The 15,977-nt window shown below is 59.5% G+C and overlaps 2 protein-coding genes across 3 annotated transcripts in view; one reads left to right on the top strand and one right to left on the bottom strand.

The window, feature by feature from the left end:
• On the top strand, positions 1-5,674 carry NDUFB7 (NADH:ubiquinone oxidoreductase subunit B7). Its single transcript, XM_007995541.3, has 3 exons — positions 1-221; positions 4,827-4,995; positions 5,488-5,674. Exons 1-3 carry the CDS (start codon positions 110-112, stop codon positions 5,618-5,620), a joined length of 414 nt encoding a protein of 137 aa, XP_007993732.1. The 5' UTR covers positions 1-109; the 3' UTR covers positions 5,621-5,674.
• Positions 5,675-5,770: 96 nt separating this feature from the next.
• TECR (trans-2,3-enoyl-CoA reductase) overlaps positions 5,771-15,977 on the bottom strand; it is a 38,458-nt gene continuing 28,251 nt past the window's right edge. For both annotated transcript variants that reach the window (XM_007995539.3, XM_007995540.3), the window contains exons 2-13: positions 9,082-9,132; positions 8,415-8,466; positions 7,970-8,014; positions 7,769-7,872; positions 7,575-7,690; positions 7,383-7,488; positions 6,898-6,970; positions 6,763-6,806; positions 6,632-6,689; positions 6,469-6,557; positions 6,087-6,132; positions 5,771-6,006 (exon numbers count right to left, since the gene is read on the bottom strand). In XM_007995539.3, coding sequence (XP_007993730.1) covers positions 5,879-6,006; positions 6,087-6,132; positions 6,469-6,557; positions 6,632-6,689; positions 6,763-6,806; positions 6,898-6,970; positions 7,383-7,488; positions 7,575-7,690; positions 7,769-7,872; positions 7,970-8,014; positions 8,415-8,466; positions 9,082-9,132 — 912 coding nt within the window. In that variant the 3' untranslated portion in view covers positions 5,771-5,878. The remainder of the gene's footprint in view (positions 6,007-6,086; positions 6,133-6,468; positions 6,558-6,631; positions 6,690-6,762; positions 6,807-6,897; positions 6,971-7,382; positions 7,489-7,574; positions 7,691-7,768; positions 7,873-7,969; positions 8,015-8,414; positions 8,467-9,081; positions 9,133-15,977) is intronic.

Raw genomic sequence — 15,977 nt, forward strand, 5'->3', positions numbered from 1 at the left:
CCGCAACGGCCTAAGCGACCCGGAAGCCGTGTCTGGCTGAGGGGTCAGTGGTTCCGGGTAGGAGCTAGGTGACCCTCGGCTGCTGCAGGAACCTGTAGCGACTGCAGCCATGGGGGCGCACCTGGTCCGGCGCTACCTGGGCGATAGCTCGGTGGAGCCCGACCCCTTGCAGATGCCAACCTTCCCGCCCGACTACGGCTTGCCCGAACGCAAGGAGCGCGGTGAGGCCCAATGCGCAGGCGCGACCAGAGGGAGTGGGGCGCGGGCGCCTGAACCCCCGAACCCCTGGAACCCCAAGACTTGGCTCTAACTTCAGGTGTTGTGTCTGTGTTTGGGTCTAGACTAGGAGTCCAGAGGACGTGCGTGTCCCCGCCTGAGGGTGGAGGCGTTCCAGGCCAAGGGCACGGCTTGAGCAAAAGCCAGGGTGCAAAAATGAGACGCAAGTAGGGAATCGGGCAGGAATGCGGCGCGCAGAGCTCAGTCGAGTCTTTTTTTTTTTTCTTTTGAGAGGGAGTCTCGCTTTTTCTTTCAGGCTAGAGTGCAGTGGCGTGGTCTCGACTCACTGCAGCCGCCACCTCCCAGGTTCAAGCGATTCTCCTGCCTCAGCCTTGCGAGTAGCTGGGATTACAGATGTGTACCACCACGCCCGGCTAATTTTTTGTATTGTTAGTAGAGACGGGGTTTCACCCTGTTGACTAGGCTGGTCTTGAACTCCTGACCTCAAGTGATCCGCCTGCCTCGGCCTCCCAAAGTGCTGGGATTACAGGCGTGAGCCACCACTCCCGGCCTCGGGCCGAGTCTTGGGAGACGTGGGGAGTCACGGGAGGGCAGGGACATGTTCATTGTACCCCTTTCCTAATGTCGCAGCAATTGTGGTGCATGCACAAGAAAATAAGGAAGATTCGCGCCACGAATACCGTCCTGCAAAGTGCTTTGTTTTGCTTTGAGATGGGATCTTGCTCTCTTGTCCAGGCTGAATGCAGTGGTGCAATCACAGCTCACTGCATCCTTGACCTCCTGGGCTCAAGTTATACTCCTGCCTCAACCTCCCGAGTAGCTGGGACTACAGGAGCGTGCCAAGATGCCAGGCTGATTTTTTATTTTTTGTAGAGATGGGGGTCTTGCTATGTTGCCCAGGCGGGTGTCAAACTCCTGGGCTCAAGCGATCCTTCTGCCCAGCCTCCCAAAGTGCTGGGATTGGAGATGTGAGCCACTACGCCCAGGACAGTTTTTTGGTTCGTGTGTTTGTTTTTGCTTTTAATGTAATATCACAGGCATACCGAGAGCCAGCTCTGGGCCATGTCCCACATTAGGCACCGCGGATACAGCAGGGAACTGGAAGGATGCAGGCACTGTCTCCAGAGAACTCACAGCACAGTGGGAAAGATGGTGGAATCAGGCAGAGCTGGGTGGTGTCAAGGCAGGCTTCCAGTAGGCAGCCGCTGGAAACAAAGACGTGAAGGGTGGCCGGGCGCAGTGACTCATGCCTGTAATCCCAGCACTTTGGGAGGCTGAGGTGGGCAGATCACCTAAGGTCAGGAGTTCGAGACCAGCCTGGCCAACATGGTGAAACACCGTCTCTACTAAAAATACAAAAATTAAGGCCAGGCACGGTGGCTCATGCCTATAATCCCAGCACTTTGGGAGGCCAAGGTGGGCAGATCATGAGGTCAGAGGTTCAAGACCATCCTAGCCAATATGGTGAAACCCTGTCTCTACTAAAAATACAAAAATTAGCCGGGTGTGGTGGTGCGTGCCTGTAATCCCAGCTGTCTGGGAGGCTGAGGCAGGAGAATTGGCTGGAACCCGGGAGGCAGAGGTTGCAGTGAGCTGAGATTGGGCCACCACACTCCAGCCTGGGCGACAGAACAAGACTCTGTCTGGAAAAGAAAAAAAAAGATGTGAAGGGGCATGAGTAGGGGTTGACCAAAGAGAGGTGGCAGAGCCAAAACTTCTAGGCCGAGGAGGGACACAGTCAGGTTTGGTCAGTCAAAAGATCCCGCTGTCTGCTGAGCGGGCGACAAGCTTGAGACAGAGACCTCTAAGCAGCCTGGATTTGAGAGAAAGTTGGGAAATGGTATAATCGCTCCAGTGTCCTCACTCCAGGCAGTCCTTCCACCCCAGCTGAACCTGCAGTCCATTGGTCCGTCCACCTCCCTCCCATTGCCTCACATACCTTGCTTTGCCCAAGATCAGCTTTGCAAATGTTAGCGACCCGCTGCCCTTCTCTCGCTTGCTGTGGATAAACTCACCTCTTTCCCTTCCTTGGTGCCTATCCCCATGCAACTGAACATGATGCGGGGGAGATAAGAAAAAAACAGCTCTAAGCTAGGCAAAATGGCTCATGCCCAACGCTTTGGGAGACCAAGGCAGGAGGAGTGCTGGAGGCCAGAAGTTCAAGAATAGCCTGGACAACATAGCAAGACACTGTATCTACAATTTTTTTTTTTTAATTAGCTGGGTGTGGTGGCACATTCCTGCAGTCCCTGCTGACTGGTCTCCCGATTGGTTCTCCAGTGGATTCTTCATGCTGCCTGGCCTTTCTGTTACCTCCTGGATCCTTCACTCTCTCCCTCCCTCGTAGACCACTGTCCCCTGCCCTCTCTTTCCTCCTTCCCACCCCCTTTCAGCCAGTCACTTTGCTAACTGCAACATCCGCCTTCCTGGTTCAAGCAGTTCTCCCACGTCAGCCTCCCGAGTAGCTGGGATTACAGGTGCGCACCACCACACCTGGCTCATTTTTGTATTTTTAGTAGAGACAGGGTTTTACCGTGTTGGCCAGGCTGATCTCAAACTCCTAACCTCAAGTGATCCACCCGCCTCAGCCTCCCAAAGTGCTGGGATTACAAGCATGAGCCACCGCGCCCAGCCCATATTTATTTATTTGTTTATAGAGATGGGCTCTCACTCTGTTGCTTAGGCTGGAGTGCAGTGGTGCAGTTACCACCCACTGCAGCCTCAAACTCCTGGGTTCAAGCGATCCTCCCAAGTAGCTCTGCCTTCTCTGTGTGCACCACCGTGCCCAGATAATTTTATTATTTTTTCTAGACATGGGATCTTTCTGTGCTCCCCAGGCTGGTCTCCCTAATACTTAAGCACTGCCAGACACGCTGTGGTGCTCTGTCTTCTCTCTGTTCTGTGTCTCCCTCCGAGGGCAGGGACACTTGTGTGTTGTGTTCCGTGCTATATCCCCACCACTAAGCACACAGTAGGCGGTCTAAAGTCCTTGCTGCTAGCTGATTATAAGTTTGAGACAAAAGAGGGAGGAGTCTAGGATTGCCACCTGGAGCTCCAAGTGCAGATAGGGAACAGCCAGGGGCTGCAGGTGATACCCAGGCCTGGGGCTCAAGCGAGGTGTGGGGTGGAGGGACCACATCGGGCTCATCTACCTAAGGGGTGGCAGCAGAGAAAAAGGATCTCAGACTGGGCGTGGTGGCTAGCACCTGTAATCCCAGCACTTTGGGAGGCCAAAGTGGGTGGATCACCTGAGGTCACGAGTTCGAGACTAGCCTGACTACCATGGCGAAACCCTATCTCTACTAAAAATACAAAAATTAGCCAGGCATGGTGGTGGATGCCTGTGGTTCCAGCTACTTGGGGAGCTGAGGCAGGAGAATCGCTTGAACCTGGGAGACAGAGGTTGCAGTGAGCTGAGATCTTGCTACTGCCCTCCAGCCTGGGTGACAGAGTGTGAGACTCCATCTCAAAAGAAAAGAAAAGAAGAAGGCTCTCAGAACAAAGCTTAACGCAAGGCAGCCATAGAGATGGGAGGAAACCTGGGAAGGCGGGATGTGGGAGGCGGCACAGGAAAGAAGGAAGTGGGAGGCTGGGGTCCTGGGCTGTTGGGTGGCCCTGTGAGAGCCCCTGTCTGGGCAGTGAGAGGGTGGGGCAGAAGCCAGAGAATGGAACAAGGGGCAGGAGAGGAGGACCTGGGCCTGAGTGGGATGAGAGAATCACGGCTGGAAAGCAGAGGGGAGAGAAGCCAGCCTGGGATGACTGCCATTGAGATGTGAGTATGTCTCCTCTCACTTGCGCAAATGGGAAGGAGCTGGGACTAAGAAAGATGTGGACGTCAGGAGGGCTAGGGAGGCTGGGTCTGAGGGAGGCAGCGGGGAACAAGTGCAGGATTGCCAGGCACAGGCTCCAGGGTGAATGTCCAAGGTTCCTCAGGCTCCCATCAGCCTCCTGAAGGTTGATTTGTCCGGAGTCGGGTTTGCTAGGTGAGTGGGGCACCGGGACCCAGATACTACTCCAGCTGTCTTCTGAGCCCACGCCTAAGTATCTTACAGGTACTGTTAGCTCAGTGGATGCTCAGGTAACTTCCATGAGCTGATGGTCAGTTCTGAGGCTCAGAGAGAGGCCACGCCGCCGGCCAGTGCAGAGCCAGGACTCGGGCGGGTTGCAGACAAGCAAGGCTAGAAGTCTGAATGGAGCTGCAGGTGCAGGTGGAGAGTCTGAGGGGGTACTCTGGGAGAAGGTGGATTCTGAGAGCGGGGCTGTAGAGAGTTGGGGACGGGCATCCCTGCGGGAGGGGAGGCAAGGATCCAGCGCAGGATGTTGAGGTGCCTCAGGGTGATGGGGAGCCACCTTCTCCTATCTGGGCTTTGGTGTCTGGAGTTGCCTTTGTGCAAATTAGAAAAGGAGGCCCCTTCAGGACAGTGCGTCCGTCAAAGGCATCTGCCATCCACTACCATCTGCCACCTGGATGTTAATGGGGGACACCCCGAGCTGTGGCTTCCTGATGCCGTGTGCCTGGGTCCCCTGGGGATCCCTGGAATTGGGGTGGTAGGCCTTCAGCCTGGTTGAGCCGCGCCCACTCCCTGCAGAGATGGTGGCCACACAGCAGGAGATGATGGACGCGCAGCTGAGTCTCCAGCTGCGGGACTACTGTGCCCACTACCTCATCCAGCTGCTCAAGTGCAAGCGCGACAAGTTCCCCAACTTCCTGGCCTGCAAGCAGGAGCAGCACGACTGGCACTACTGCGAGCACCGCGAGTGAGAACCCCCACACCAGCCCCCCAAGACCCTCGGCCCGCAGCACCCCACACCCCCAGCCTTCCACAACCCCGGCCCACCCAAGCACCCCACACCCCCGGCTCGCCCGAGCCCCCTGCCAACACCCACAGCCTGCACCCCACCCAGGCCCTGGCCCCTGGCAGGATGTGGCTCCAGAGGCCAGGGACCTGAACTGCCACTGAGGTTTCTAGCCGGGCCCCACCTTAGTCCCAGAGAGGGCTTTCTAGGAGCCTGTTGGATGGCGACAGGACAGGTGGCTGAAGCCACCTAGGGGAGTGGCCAAGCCCAGGTTCCAGCGGGAAGCCCTGTCCTCTGCGTGGACAGACCCCAGACCTAAACCACAGGCACTCGGGTCTGTCTTCTTCAGAGGCCTCCCCCACAGTGCTGTGGGACAGCCCCACTACTTCCCAGGGCTTGGAGGGCGTGTCCTGGCCAGCGGCCCTGACAGCCCCTCTTGTGCTTTTCCCTCAGCTATGTGATGCGCATGAAGGAGTTTGAGCGGGAGCGGAGGCTGCTCCAGCGAAAGCAGCGGCGGGAGAAGAAGGCGGCAGAGTTGGCCAAAGGCCAGGGACCCGGGAAAGTGGACCCCCAGGTGGCCCTGTAGGGGGTGCACCCCCCACCCTATGGACCAGTCAAATAAAAACCTTCAGGCCCCTCACCAGAGTCCCCTCTTACGGCGCCAACGCGAGGGTGGGGAGAGAGCGAGGGGCATGTGGTGGTCCCCAACCTCGGACAGAAACACACGAAGCCCGAGTCCGACAGGGGCAGGCGGGGTTTATTCCGGGTGCTGGAGAGCTGTGGGCCCCACTCCTCCCCCAGAATGCCACCCGGTGAGGGGCTGAGCCCCAGCAGGGGCGAGCGCTCAGAGCAGGAAGGGGATGATGGGCATGCGCAGGGGCGGGTAGTCCCGGAACTCCTTCAGGTAGCTGCGGTGCTTGCCCTTGGCCCAGATGGTCATCTGGGTGAAGCCCACCAGGGAGAACAGGGCCACTGCAGGAAAGAACGGGCGTCAAGGCGGGGCTGCAGACCCGGAGGGGCAGGGCCCCGCCGAGGGAGGGCGGCAGGCTCACCTGGGAGACACTGCGTCATGATGGCGAAACCGATCCAGGACCCCACCTGTGGGCAGGGGCGGAGGGTGAGGGTGGCCAGGGCTGGACAAGGCCCGCTGTTCCGCCAGTCTCGCACCCTGTGGCTGTCCTGGACTCAGTCACCCACGTCCCCCTGCTTTCTGAGTCAGGGATGGGAACCCAATTCCAGTGGAGGCGGAGCTGTATACTGCGAAAGCCCAACGGCACATGCCTCCCGGCCCCCACAGCAGGGAGGCCGCGGTCTCTACCTCCCAATGCTCCCAGTGCAAAAGCAGCCGCCCAGTCAGGCGCCCCCTCCTAGGGGCTGGCCCCTCCATATGGGACCCCAAGTCCCAGGGCAGAGAGGGGTAGGGCAGCCCCTCACCTCGTAGGTGTAGTTGGGGCAGGACACCAGCAGGAAGAGCCACGTGAAGGGGTTCTTGGTGGGGTATGGGATCTTCCGGGTCTTGGACCCTGGCAGGCAAGACAGGAGAAAGTCAGACCCCCTCACCCAGCCCAGCTGTCCCCCTGCCCCAGCAGGCACTCACCAGCGGGCCGCAGGTCCCGCAGGGCCATGTGGATGGAGAAGTTGCCAAGCTGGCAGATCTGTCAGAGAAGCAGGATCAGCCTAGGGTCGCCCAGATTTCCCCCACCCCGTCCCCACACCCAGCCTCCTTACCACAAAGATGGCGAGCGCCAGTTTCACCTGCTGAGCTCCGTAGGCTGCAGAGGAAGCAGCGAGGGGAGGCCCATGAGGGGAGGACCCGGTGGGTGGGGGCCGTGGGGGAGGGAAGGACGGTCTGAGGTCACTTACTAGGCGGCGTGTAAAGAGGGTGGTTGATGTAATAGGCCATCCACGCGGCGAAGCCCCAGTAGTAGGTGCAGTTCTGAAAGGGAGCGGGGTAGGGATGGGACTTGGGCCAGCGCCGGGCAGGGCGGATTCTGTCTCATCCATAGGGGCCTAGGAGCATGGTGGGGAAGGGCAGGAGGGGCCTTGGGGCGGGGCTGGGGAGGATAGGTGGGGCCAAGGGGTGAGGCTAGGGCAGGGCTCTATGAGGGCGTGGTGGACAGGAGGGGCGTGGGGTGAAACTGGGGCAGGGCTCTGCAGGGGCGGGGCTGGGGAGGACGGGCAGGGCCTAGAGCCTCTGCGGGGGCGGCGCTGGGGAGTTAGGTGGGGCCTAGGGGTAGGGCTCTGCGGGGGCGTAGTGGAAGATAGGAGGGGCTATGGGGTAAGGCTCGATGTGGGCGGGGTGAGGCGGAAAGGCGGGGCTCAGGGGTGAGGCGGGGGCGGGCTCTCACCTTGAAGATGTTGCGCAAAGGCATGGTGCCATGGGAGAAACGGTGCACGAAGAGCGTCTCCAGCAGGCGCTTGACGTAGTGGAATGAGTGGCAGATGCAGGCGAGGCTGGTAGGGGGGGAGCGGGCTCAGCTGGGGGCTGGTCCGGCAGGTCTTCTGCCTTCCCCTACCCTCCTCCCGCCTGCCCCACTTACTGCACCACCGTGTGCCGACTGGACGTGAAGTCATATTTGTGGCCATAGATGAAGGGCACTCGGAAGTAAAAGAGCAGGTAGATGAAAAGGGGCCCCGCGTACTCTGTTAGGAAGACCTGAGGGTAGAGGGAGGCAAGATGAGTCACCCAATGTGGCTGATGGGAAAGGAGGCCATGGGTAGGGTCAGGACTCACCGTCACCCAGCTAATCTGGGCCCCCAGGTCCCGGAAGTAGAGCGTGGCCGTGGTGCCCACGGGCAGCTTCTGTAGAACATCCTCATCCTTCAGGGACTTGCCCTCTGCAGAGAGGCGGGCCAGGGCTCAGGGGCTGCCCGGGCCTTCTCCCACTGCCACCCAGGAGCCTAGGGGGCGGGCCGAGCAGACAGCTGTACTCACTGGGGTCCAGGCGGAGGGACTGGCGGGCGGGGTACCACTGCGGATCTGCGGGGAGAACAGGGCGGTCACAGCCCACAGACTGGCAGAGCTCAGCCGGTCCGCTGCCCCATCGCTGTGCCAACTTCTCAGGGTTCCCAGGGTGCAGGGACCCCAGGACTCCACAGCTCCTCCCACCCGGGGGCAAAGCCTCAGGCCTGTGCAGCTCCAGGACACAGGCTGGAAGAGCGCGGGCAGAAGCAGGATCTTGTCCTTCCCAGAGCCTAGCAAGGGCGTTCCTGCGGCGTGCCACGTGGGGGCGCCTGACCCAGTCACGCCCCAGAAGCCTAGGCCACGCTCGGGCATCTCTGCAGGCCCCTGGGAGAGGGGTGCAGGATGGGATCCCTCCCCCTCTAAGGTCCCTGGTCAGAGGGGCTGCAGGGGCAGTGTGGCCAGGCCTAGGACTCACGGGTCTTGGTGAAGAGGTTCTTGATCTCCGCAATGGTGGCGTGGGGCTCCACCTGGAGGAAGCACAGGCGCAGGGACGTCAGCTCTGCAGGGAGCCCAGACCCAGGATGGGGAGGTAATGAAGGGGATGGCAGGCTTGGGGTTGGGCTGCAGCTATGGGAAGGGGGAAGGGCTGGGGTCTGGAAGGCAGAGGCCTGGACAATCAGGGAAGAAGCAGGGAGGGCCCTGCCAGTGCAGTGACAGCAGGGGTCTGGGGCTCCAGTTTTACCCTCAGCCAGCAGGCCCCCAGCCCAGCTAGTGGCAGATTAAGCAAGGGAAGGCAAACGTGCTTCTCTGCCCCTCCTCGCTACTCCTCACCCATGACTTCCCTGGGTACAAAGGCTCTCTTTCCTCCCCAGGGACAGCCCAAGCCCCTTCCCCCAGGGGGAAGGCTCAGCAGGGGCAAGGCTCACTCCTCCACCACCCTCCCAGGACCAAAATCCCCGCAGGGTCTACTGAGACTCCCATGCCTCCATTTCCCCACCACACCCAGGGGATGGGGCTATCTACCCTACCCCAAGTGAGGGCATACCCCTCCACAGGGCCCCACTGGACAGCTCCTGGGCTAGAAGGAGGGGGATCTCGGGCCCAGCGCCCTTGGCCCAGTGCAGCCCATGTTCCGGTCCTACCTTGTCCAGGAAACACAGCTTCTCCCTTGTCTTTGCATCCAGAATCTCCACCTCGAAGAAGAGAACAGCCTTTTTAGGTTTCTTGGCCACCTTTGGGGGTGTGGGCCTGGGGAGCCCATTGAGGCCAGGGAGGAGACCTGGGGTGGCCTCCCGGGCCACCAAGTTCAAGCTCATGTCCATGCCGCCTGCCACCAGCCCTGCCGCTCGGCTCTGCCCACAGTGGCCAGCAGCCCCAGCTGCCAGCCGTCAGCCCCCACCACCGACCTCCCCACGCGAAGCAGCCCTGGGCCGGGCAAGCGCGATCAAATTCTGCCGCGGTGCTGGAAACGAGCCCGTGCCGGCCCTGGCACTGCCGGCTTCTGTGCCAGATGTAACCCGAGTGGCAACCACAGCCACAGCCCAGCTAAATATAAAACCACCCCGGACTGCGCCCCCCTCCCAGGAGCCGTGCCACAGAACTTCTCTGAGGGGGGTTTAGGAGTTGACCCCCGGGAGCCAGGCTGCCCTGAAAGCAGTTTTTGAGGGGTCACAGTCCCTCAACAGCACCAGCACAGGGAAAGCCCCAGGGGCAGGCATGGGACACCTCCCAGCCCCCGCCCTGCACAGAGCCAGTGGCCTGAGGAGAGTGAGAGGTCAGCAGGCCGTGCAGGCCCCAGCTCACAGCTCAGGCCTAGGGAGTTCACTGGGCTTGGAGAAATCCCAGCTATTTTGAGAATCCGAGAGACAGATCATCCATTTCCCCTTCGGAGCTGTAAGAGACACTTTGGATTATTTTCCTTGTGCATTTGTGTTACCAGGGAGGTGACAGATTCCGGAGTTATGGGTGCAGAGAGCTTCTCTCAAAGTGTGGAAAGGATCGGGGTGCTTGGAAGTTTTAGGCAAGCGCCTCCAGTCTGGGCTGAGGAGGCCTCCCCGACCTTCCTCCCCACCCACTTCTCACCTTGTAGCCACCTGTGAGGCAGGCTTCCCACCGAGTCAGCCCAAACACTGCACCCCTACCCAGGACCTGCACCCCACTAAAGCCCGGTGCTTCCTGCGTCCAAGAGCCAGGCCTGTGCCAGCCTCTGAGGGAGGAGTTCGGCCCAGCCCTCCCTGAGCTCCCAGGCCAGTGATGAACGATGGGGGTGCAGAGGGGCAGGGCTGGAGGGAGGCAGCCCCCGCGGATCTGACCCACCCTATGCAGGGGTCAGTGCAATCCTATCACACAGGGGTCGTGGCAAGCAGGCAGGCCTGATACCAAGTCAGCCACCGGCCAGCAATTCTTGGGGGACCCTTCCTACCCACAGAACCCCCAGCGGGGGCCCCCAGAGGCTGCCTGAGGAAAAGGAGCAGGACATAATGCTCAGAAACAAACCTCTGGGCCGGGGCCATCCCAGGGCAGGTCCACCCACCCAGAGCCCAGGGAGACTGGGCCATGGCAGCTAGGGCCCACCCTGAGGGAGAGGGCACCACGGTCAAGCCAGAGAAGGTGGGCACCCCTCCTGCACACTCCCAACGACAGTGGGAGACAAGGGGGCTTGGTGGCCTGCACTTGGGAACCGTAACCAGCCCTGCCTTGTAGTCCCTGGGGGACCCCAGGAATGTCACGTCTCTCTAGGCCTCAGAAGGGGGCAGGCAGGAAGCGGACTACCTCCCAGGACTGTGAGGGTCTCCTGCGATGGTGCGTGGGGTGCACCAGGTGACCCCTGACAGATGGGCGCACCCCATGGGATGGGAGGCGTTGTTGCCTGGGGGTTTGGTTCAGATCCCCACTCCCCTGCTGGCCTGGCAGTCACCACACCATGGGGGCCTATTTCCCCAGCTATGACACGCTCGCCCCCACTTCCTGGACAGGAAGGTGGGAATGGGCCCAGCAGCCAGGAAATTCTGGCCCGTGGGGCCTCCTGAGTCCCTGCTGTCAACTCCAGGCACTGCCTGGCCATGTGGCCTCTAGGGGAAGGTTACTGAGCTCCTCCAAGCCACAGCGATAACAAGGCCAAAGAGCTGGCACATGGAGGGGCCAAAAAAAAGAGCTCGGTCACACCACGCGGGACGTCTGACCCCACCAAGGGGATTTGTGGGAGAGGGACAGAGGACAGGGGGCGGGATGCACGGGAAAGGGTTAGCACAGCAGGGCCCTGGGCGGGCACGGGGCCTGGCCTGTGGCTGCAGGTATATTAATAGTTCCCGGGCCCCAGGCAGGCAGTGCCCACATGCTTCTGAGCCCGTGTGGCCCGCAGGAAGGCAGCCTGGCGTCCACAGGGAGAGGAGGCCTCCGAGTTCCTGCTGAACCACTCAACAGCTTAAAATACAACCAGCCCCTCTCCCTGTCCAGCCAGCTGCTAGGGGGAGGGGTGAAATCCTACCCTGCTCCCCCCAACCTGGGCACCGAACCAGGGCCCAGGAGGGAGAGTACGGCCATCGGGGTCCCGGCTAGCTGCTGGGAGAGGACGCCAGGCTGCGGCAGGAGGGGGCGGCCGAGAGAGGGGCCACACGCACAGCTGCAGCAGCGGCGCCCAGGCCAGCCTGAGCCCAAGGAGAGGAGACGCCCGAGCCTGCAAGGAGGTAAGCCCGGGCTGCAGGGGACAGGAATGCCCAAGGCTAGGGCCACCTGGGCAGGATGAGTCCTCAGTGGGACGGCTGCCCTTCTCCCGTTTCCTGCCCCAAATCCCCAGCTCATCAGCCATCTCCTCCTAGAGAGAGGACAGAAAGGCTCTGGGGGGAGCATGGGACCTCTCCATACTATTTTTGCAATTCCCCTTTTTTTTTTTTGAGACGGAGTCTCACTCTGTCACCAGGATGACCAGGATGGAGTGCAGTGGTGCGATCTCGGCTCGCAGCAACCTCCACCTCTCAAGTTCAAACGATTCTCCTGACTCAGCCTCCCGAGTAGCTGGGATTACAGGCACACACCACCACATCCAGCTCATTTTTTGTGTTTTAGGAGAGATGGGGTTTCTCCATGTTGCCCAGGCTGGTCTCGAATTCCTGAGCTTAGGCAATCCGCCCACCTGGGCCTCCAAAAGTGCTAGGATTATAGGCGTGAGCCCACCTGGCCCGGCCTGTAATTATTTCTAAGTAACAAAGTTAAATAAGATATTCCAGGTGGGGTAAAAGAAATGTTACGCTAAGTGAGACAAGCCAGACACAAAGGGTCCCATATCTATGTCAAATGCCCAGCGCAGACAACGGGCCAGGGGCTGGGCGGGGGCGGGGGAATGGGGAGTGGCTGCTGCTGAGTCTTCTTTCGGAGTGAGGAAAATGTTCTGGAACGAGACAGAGGTGGAGGCTGCACGATGCTGCGTGTGCACTCAATGCCACTGTTCACTTTTAAATCGGTTAGTTTCATGTTACGTGAATTTCACCTCAATAAATTATTTTTCAACAGGGTGTGGGGTAACAAACAGGCCCTAAATACCCATCAAAATAAAAACAGTCGGGTGGGAGGAGCAGGAGAGGTTCCCCACCCCCGCAGAGGGAGGGCCGAATGGGAGACCTCGAGGCCTCCGCGCCCCATATCCCACTGCCACTGCAACCTCTGCTCTGTGCCTGCCACACACACACACACACACACACACACACACACACACACATATACACACCTGCCCAGGCCTAAGGCCAGTAGGGGGCAGGGGCTCCCAGGGGAAGCCCAGGGCTGCAGAGGGCACAGGCAGCTGCTGAACAGAGCCCCAGGCAGGGGGTCCTGAGCACAGACAGGGAGGCGGCAGGCTCTGGCCCCATCTCCAGGAGAAGCGGTGAGTCAGGGAGGAGAGGCAGGCCCTCCTGAGGAAGCCCACAGAGCCACGGGGCTGGGAGGGGCTGAGATGCTCTGGGCGGATGAAGGGATACCTGTGGGAGGGGGCTACTGGTGTCAGCGAAGTCCCAGCACTGGCCATGGGCAAGGGCAAGGGGTGTGACCCCATAGCCTCAGGCACGATGGGCAGGGAGAGGGCAGGAACGGGCGGGCGGGCAGGCAGGCGCTCTGGCCTGGGGCACGGGCTGGTGGCTCTGCCGGCCTGTGGCTCTGTGATGACAGTTCCACTAGCCTGAGAGGAATTCTCACCAGGAGGCCCACGATTCCCGGGCCCAGCCAACAGCAACTCGTGGCAGCACGAGGTCAGGGCAGGGCCGAGCGCCAGGATGCAGGGTCGGGCGCGAAGCCCACGCTGCAGGAGGGGGGCAGGGCCGAGGTTTGTGCCTCCCAAGCCCGGAGGGGAGTGCCACAAGCAACAGGACCCCTGTCTTCACTGTCTTTGTGATCATGAAGATATTAATAATGGGGGCAGGAGGAGTGAAAAGGGGGACTCTCGTTTTCTAAGCACGTGTCACAGCTCCTGGGATTGCGCCCGCCTGGTGGGTGAACAACCCAGAGAAGCAGACCTGCCCATTTACTAGCTGTGTGGCCCTGGGCGTCACCCAACCTCTCCGAACCTCCATATCCTCATGGCAAAGTGCGCTGTCCCCATCTGCCATCTGACAGGGTTACCGTAATCATCCCCAGTTTAGGATGAATCTTAAATAAGAATAAATATGATGACTGGGCACGGTGGCTCACGCCTGTAATCCCAGCACTTTCGGAGGCCGAGGCGGGTGGATCACGAGGTCAGGAGATCGAGACCATCCTGGCTAACACAGTGAAACCCCATCTCTACTAAAAATACAAAAAAATTAGCTGGGCGAGGTGGCGGGCGCCTGTAGTCCCAGCTACTTGGGAGGCTGAGGCAGGAGAATGGCGGGAACCCGGGAGGCGGAGCTTTCAGTGAGCCAAGATCGCGTCACTGCACTCCAGCCTGGGAGACACAGCAAGACTCCATCTCAAAAAAAAAAAATAAAGAAAGAATAAATATGATGACTGGGCACAGTGGCTCATGCCTGTAATCCTAGCACTTTAGGAGGCCAAGGCGGGTGGACTACCTGAGGTCAGGAGTTCAAGACAAGCCTGGACAACATGGTGCAACCCCGTCTCTACTAAAAATACAAAAATTAGCCGGGTGTGGTGGTGCATGCCTGTAATTTCAGCTACTCAGGAGGCTGTGGCAGGAGCACTGTTTGAACCCAGGAGGCAGAGGTTGCAGTGAGCTGATACCGCACCACTGCATTCCAGTCTGGGAGACAGAGCAAGACCCTGTCTCAAAAAAATAAATAAATAAGTATGGTTAGACCAACACTAGCAGAACAGCCATTCCAGGTGCACAAGGGGGCCAAGCCCTGGCAGGACCCACAGGCCCCTTCTCCCGGGACACTGACCATGCTCTTGAAGAGGCCCATCCACAGGAAGCCAGGGCCAGAGAGCTGGTGCAGTGACGCCTCGCCCAGTTGGCCACAGTGAACCCAAACCCTAACAATAGCGAGATGCTTTCAGTGCAGAGGCCGAGCTGACCCGTCACCACTGGGATGACTGGCAGCAAGCAGCGGAGACCGCGACGCTCTCCACTGCCCCCTTGTGGCTGCACAGCCTCACTCCCGCCTGCTGGAAGGGCGTCCGCAGCAGCCGGCTCAGGCATAGTTCCAAAGCCGATGTCAGGGAGGGGGACAGCTCTGGTGCAGAATGGGACCTTAACCCTGGCCCTGCCACCAGCCAAGAGAGCTCAGGGAGCCTGCATTCATTTATCCATTCATTCATTCCTGCCTCCCTCCATCCCACATCCCAGGCCCTGTTCCAGCTCCCGGGATATGGCAGTGAAAAACACCAAGCCAGCCTCTGGGGTTCGTGGGACCTGAACTCTAGCCTGTGCGTGCTGGGGAAGCAGGGGGTGGGGTCAGACAGCCACTAGCATGTTTTGTCACCAAGAGTTGTGAACAAAACTAGAGGGTTGAGGGGGAGGTCAGATTTAGGTCAGATTTTTTTTTTTTTTTTTTTTTTTTTTTTGAGACAGAGTCTCGCTGTTGCCCAGGCTGGAGTGCAGTGGCGCGATCTTGGCTCACCACAACCTCCAAGAGGATGGCCATTTTCGAGTGGTCAGGGAAGGCCTTTCTGAGAAAGGGGCGTGTGAACAAAGGCCAGTAGACAGTGGGGGAACCAGTGCAGTCCAGGCAGAGGGAACAGGAAGTGCCAAGGCCCTGAGGCTGCACTATACGTAGCATGTCTGAACAGGAAGGAGGCCAGCGTGGCCTGAGCAGTGAGCCACGGAGACAGTGGGAGGAGGTGAGGGCAGAAAGGTGATGTGGCGGTCTGTGCCACAGTTTTGTGGGCCATGGGGAGGACGCTAGCTTTTACTCTGAGTGAAGTGGCAGCCATAGAGGGTTCTTGAGCAGAGGAGGGATGAGACTTGGCTCAGGTTCAAGACGTGGCTTCCCCAGCTTTACCTGCTTGCCACTGTTGGGTGGAAGAGCCTGGAGGAGTGAGGGCAGGAGCTGGGAGCAAAGAGGGAGCTGCAGAGAGGTGAAAAGTGGGCTGGGCGCAGTGGCTTACACCTGGAATCCCAGCATTTTGGGAGGCTGAGACAGAAGGACCACTTAAGCTCAGGAGTTCAAGACCAGCTTGGGCAAAATAGCAAGGCTCCACCTCTACAAAAATTATTTATAAAAATTAGCTGGGTTCGACCAGGCGCAGTGGCTCGCGCCTGTAATCCCAGCACTTTGGGAGGCCGAGGCGGGCGGATCACAAGGTCAGGAGATCGAGACCATCCTGGTTAACACGGTGAAACCCCGTCTCTACTAAAAATACAAAAAATTAGCCGGGCATGGTGGTGGGCGCCTGTAATCCCAGCTACTCAGGAGGGTGAGGCAGGAGAATGGCATGAAGCCGGGAAGCGGAGCTTGCAGTGAGCCGAGATCGCACCACTGCACTCCAGCCTGGGTGACAGAGCAAGACTTCATCTCAAAAAAAAAAAAAAAAAAAAAATTAGCTGGGTCTGGGCACGGTGGTTCATGCCTATAATCCCAGCACTTTGGGAGGCTGAGGCAGGCAGATCACC

Source organism: Chlorocebus sabaeus, chromosome 6 (genome assembly GCF_047675955.1).
Source record: "Chlorocebus sabaeus isolate Y175 chromosome 6, mChlSab1.0.hap1, whole genome shotgun sequence".
In the NCBI taxonomy this organism is placed as follows: domain Eukaryota; kingdom Metazoa; phylum Chordata; class Mammalia; order Primates; family Cercopithecidae; genus Chlorocebus; species Chlorocebus sabaeus.

Excerpts from the sequence above, each read along its gene's own strand:
- NDUFB7 (XM_007995541.3), top strand. The coding sequence starts at position 110 with ATGGGGGCGCACCTGGTCCGGCGCTACCTGGGCGATAGCTCGGTGGAG. Across the intron at positions 222-4,826 it reads GCCCGAACGCAAGGAGCGCG|AGATGGTGGCCACACAGCAG; the intron begins GTGAGGCCCAAT and ends CACTCCCTGCAG. Across the intron at positions 4,996-5,487 it reads CACTACTGCGAGCACCGCGA|CTATGTGATGCGCATGAAGG; the intron begins GTGAGAACCCCC and ends CTTTTCCCTCAG.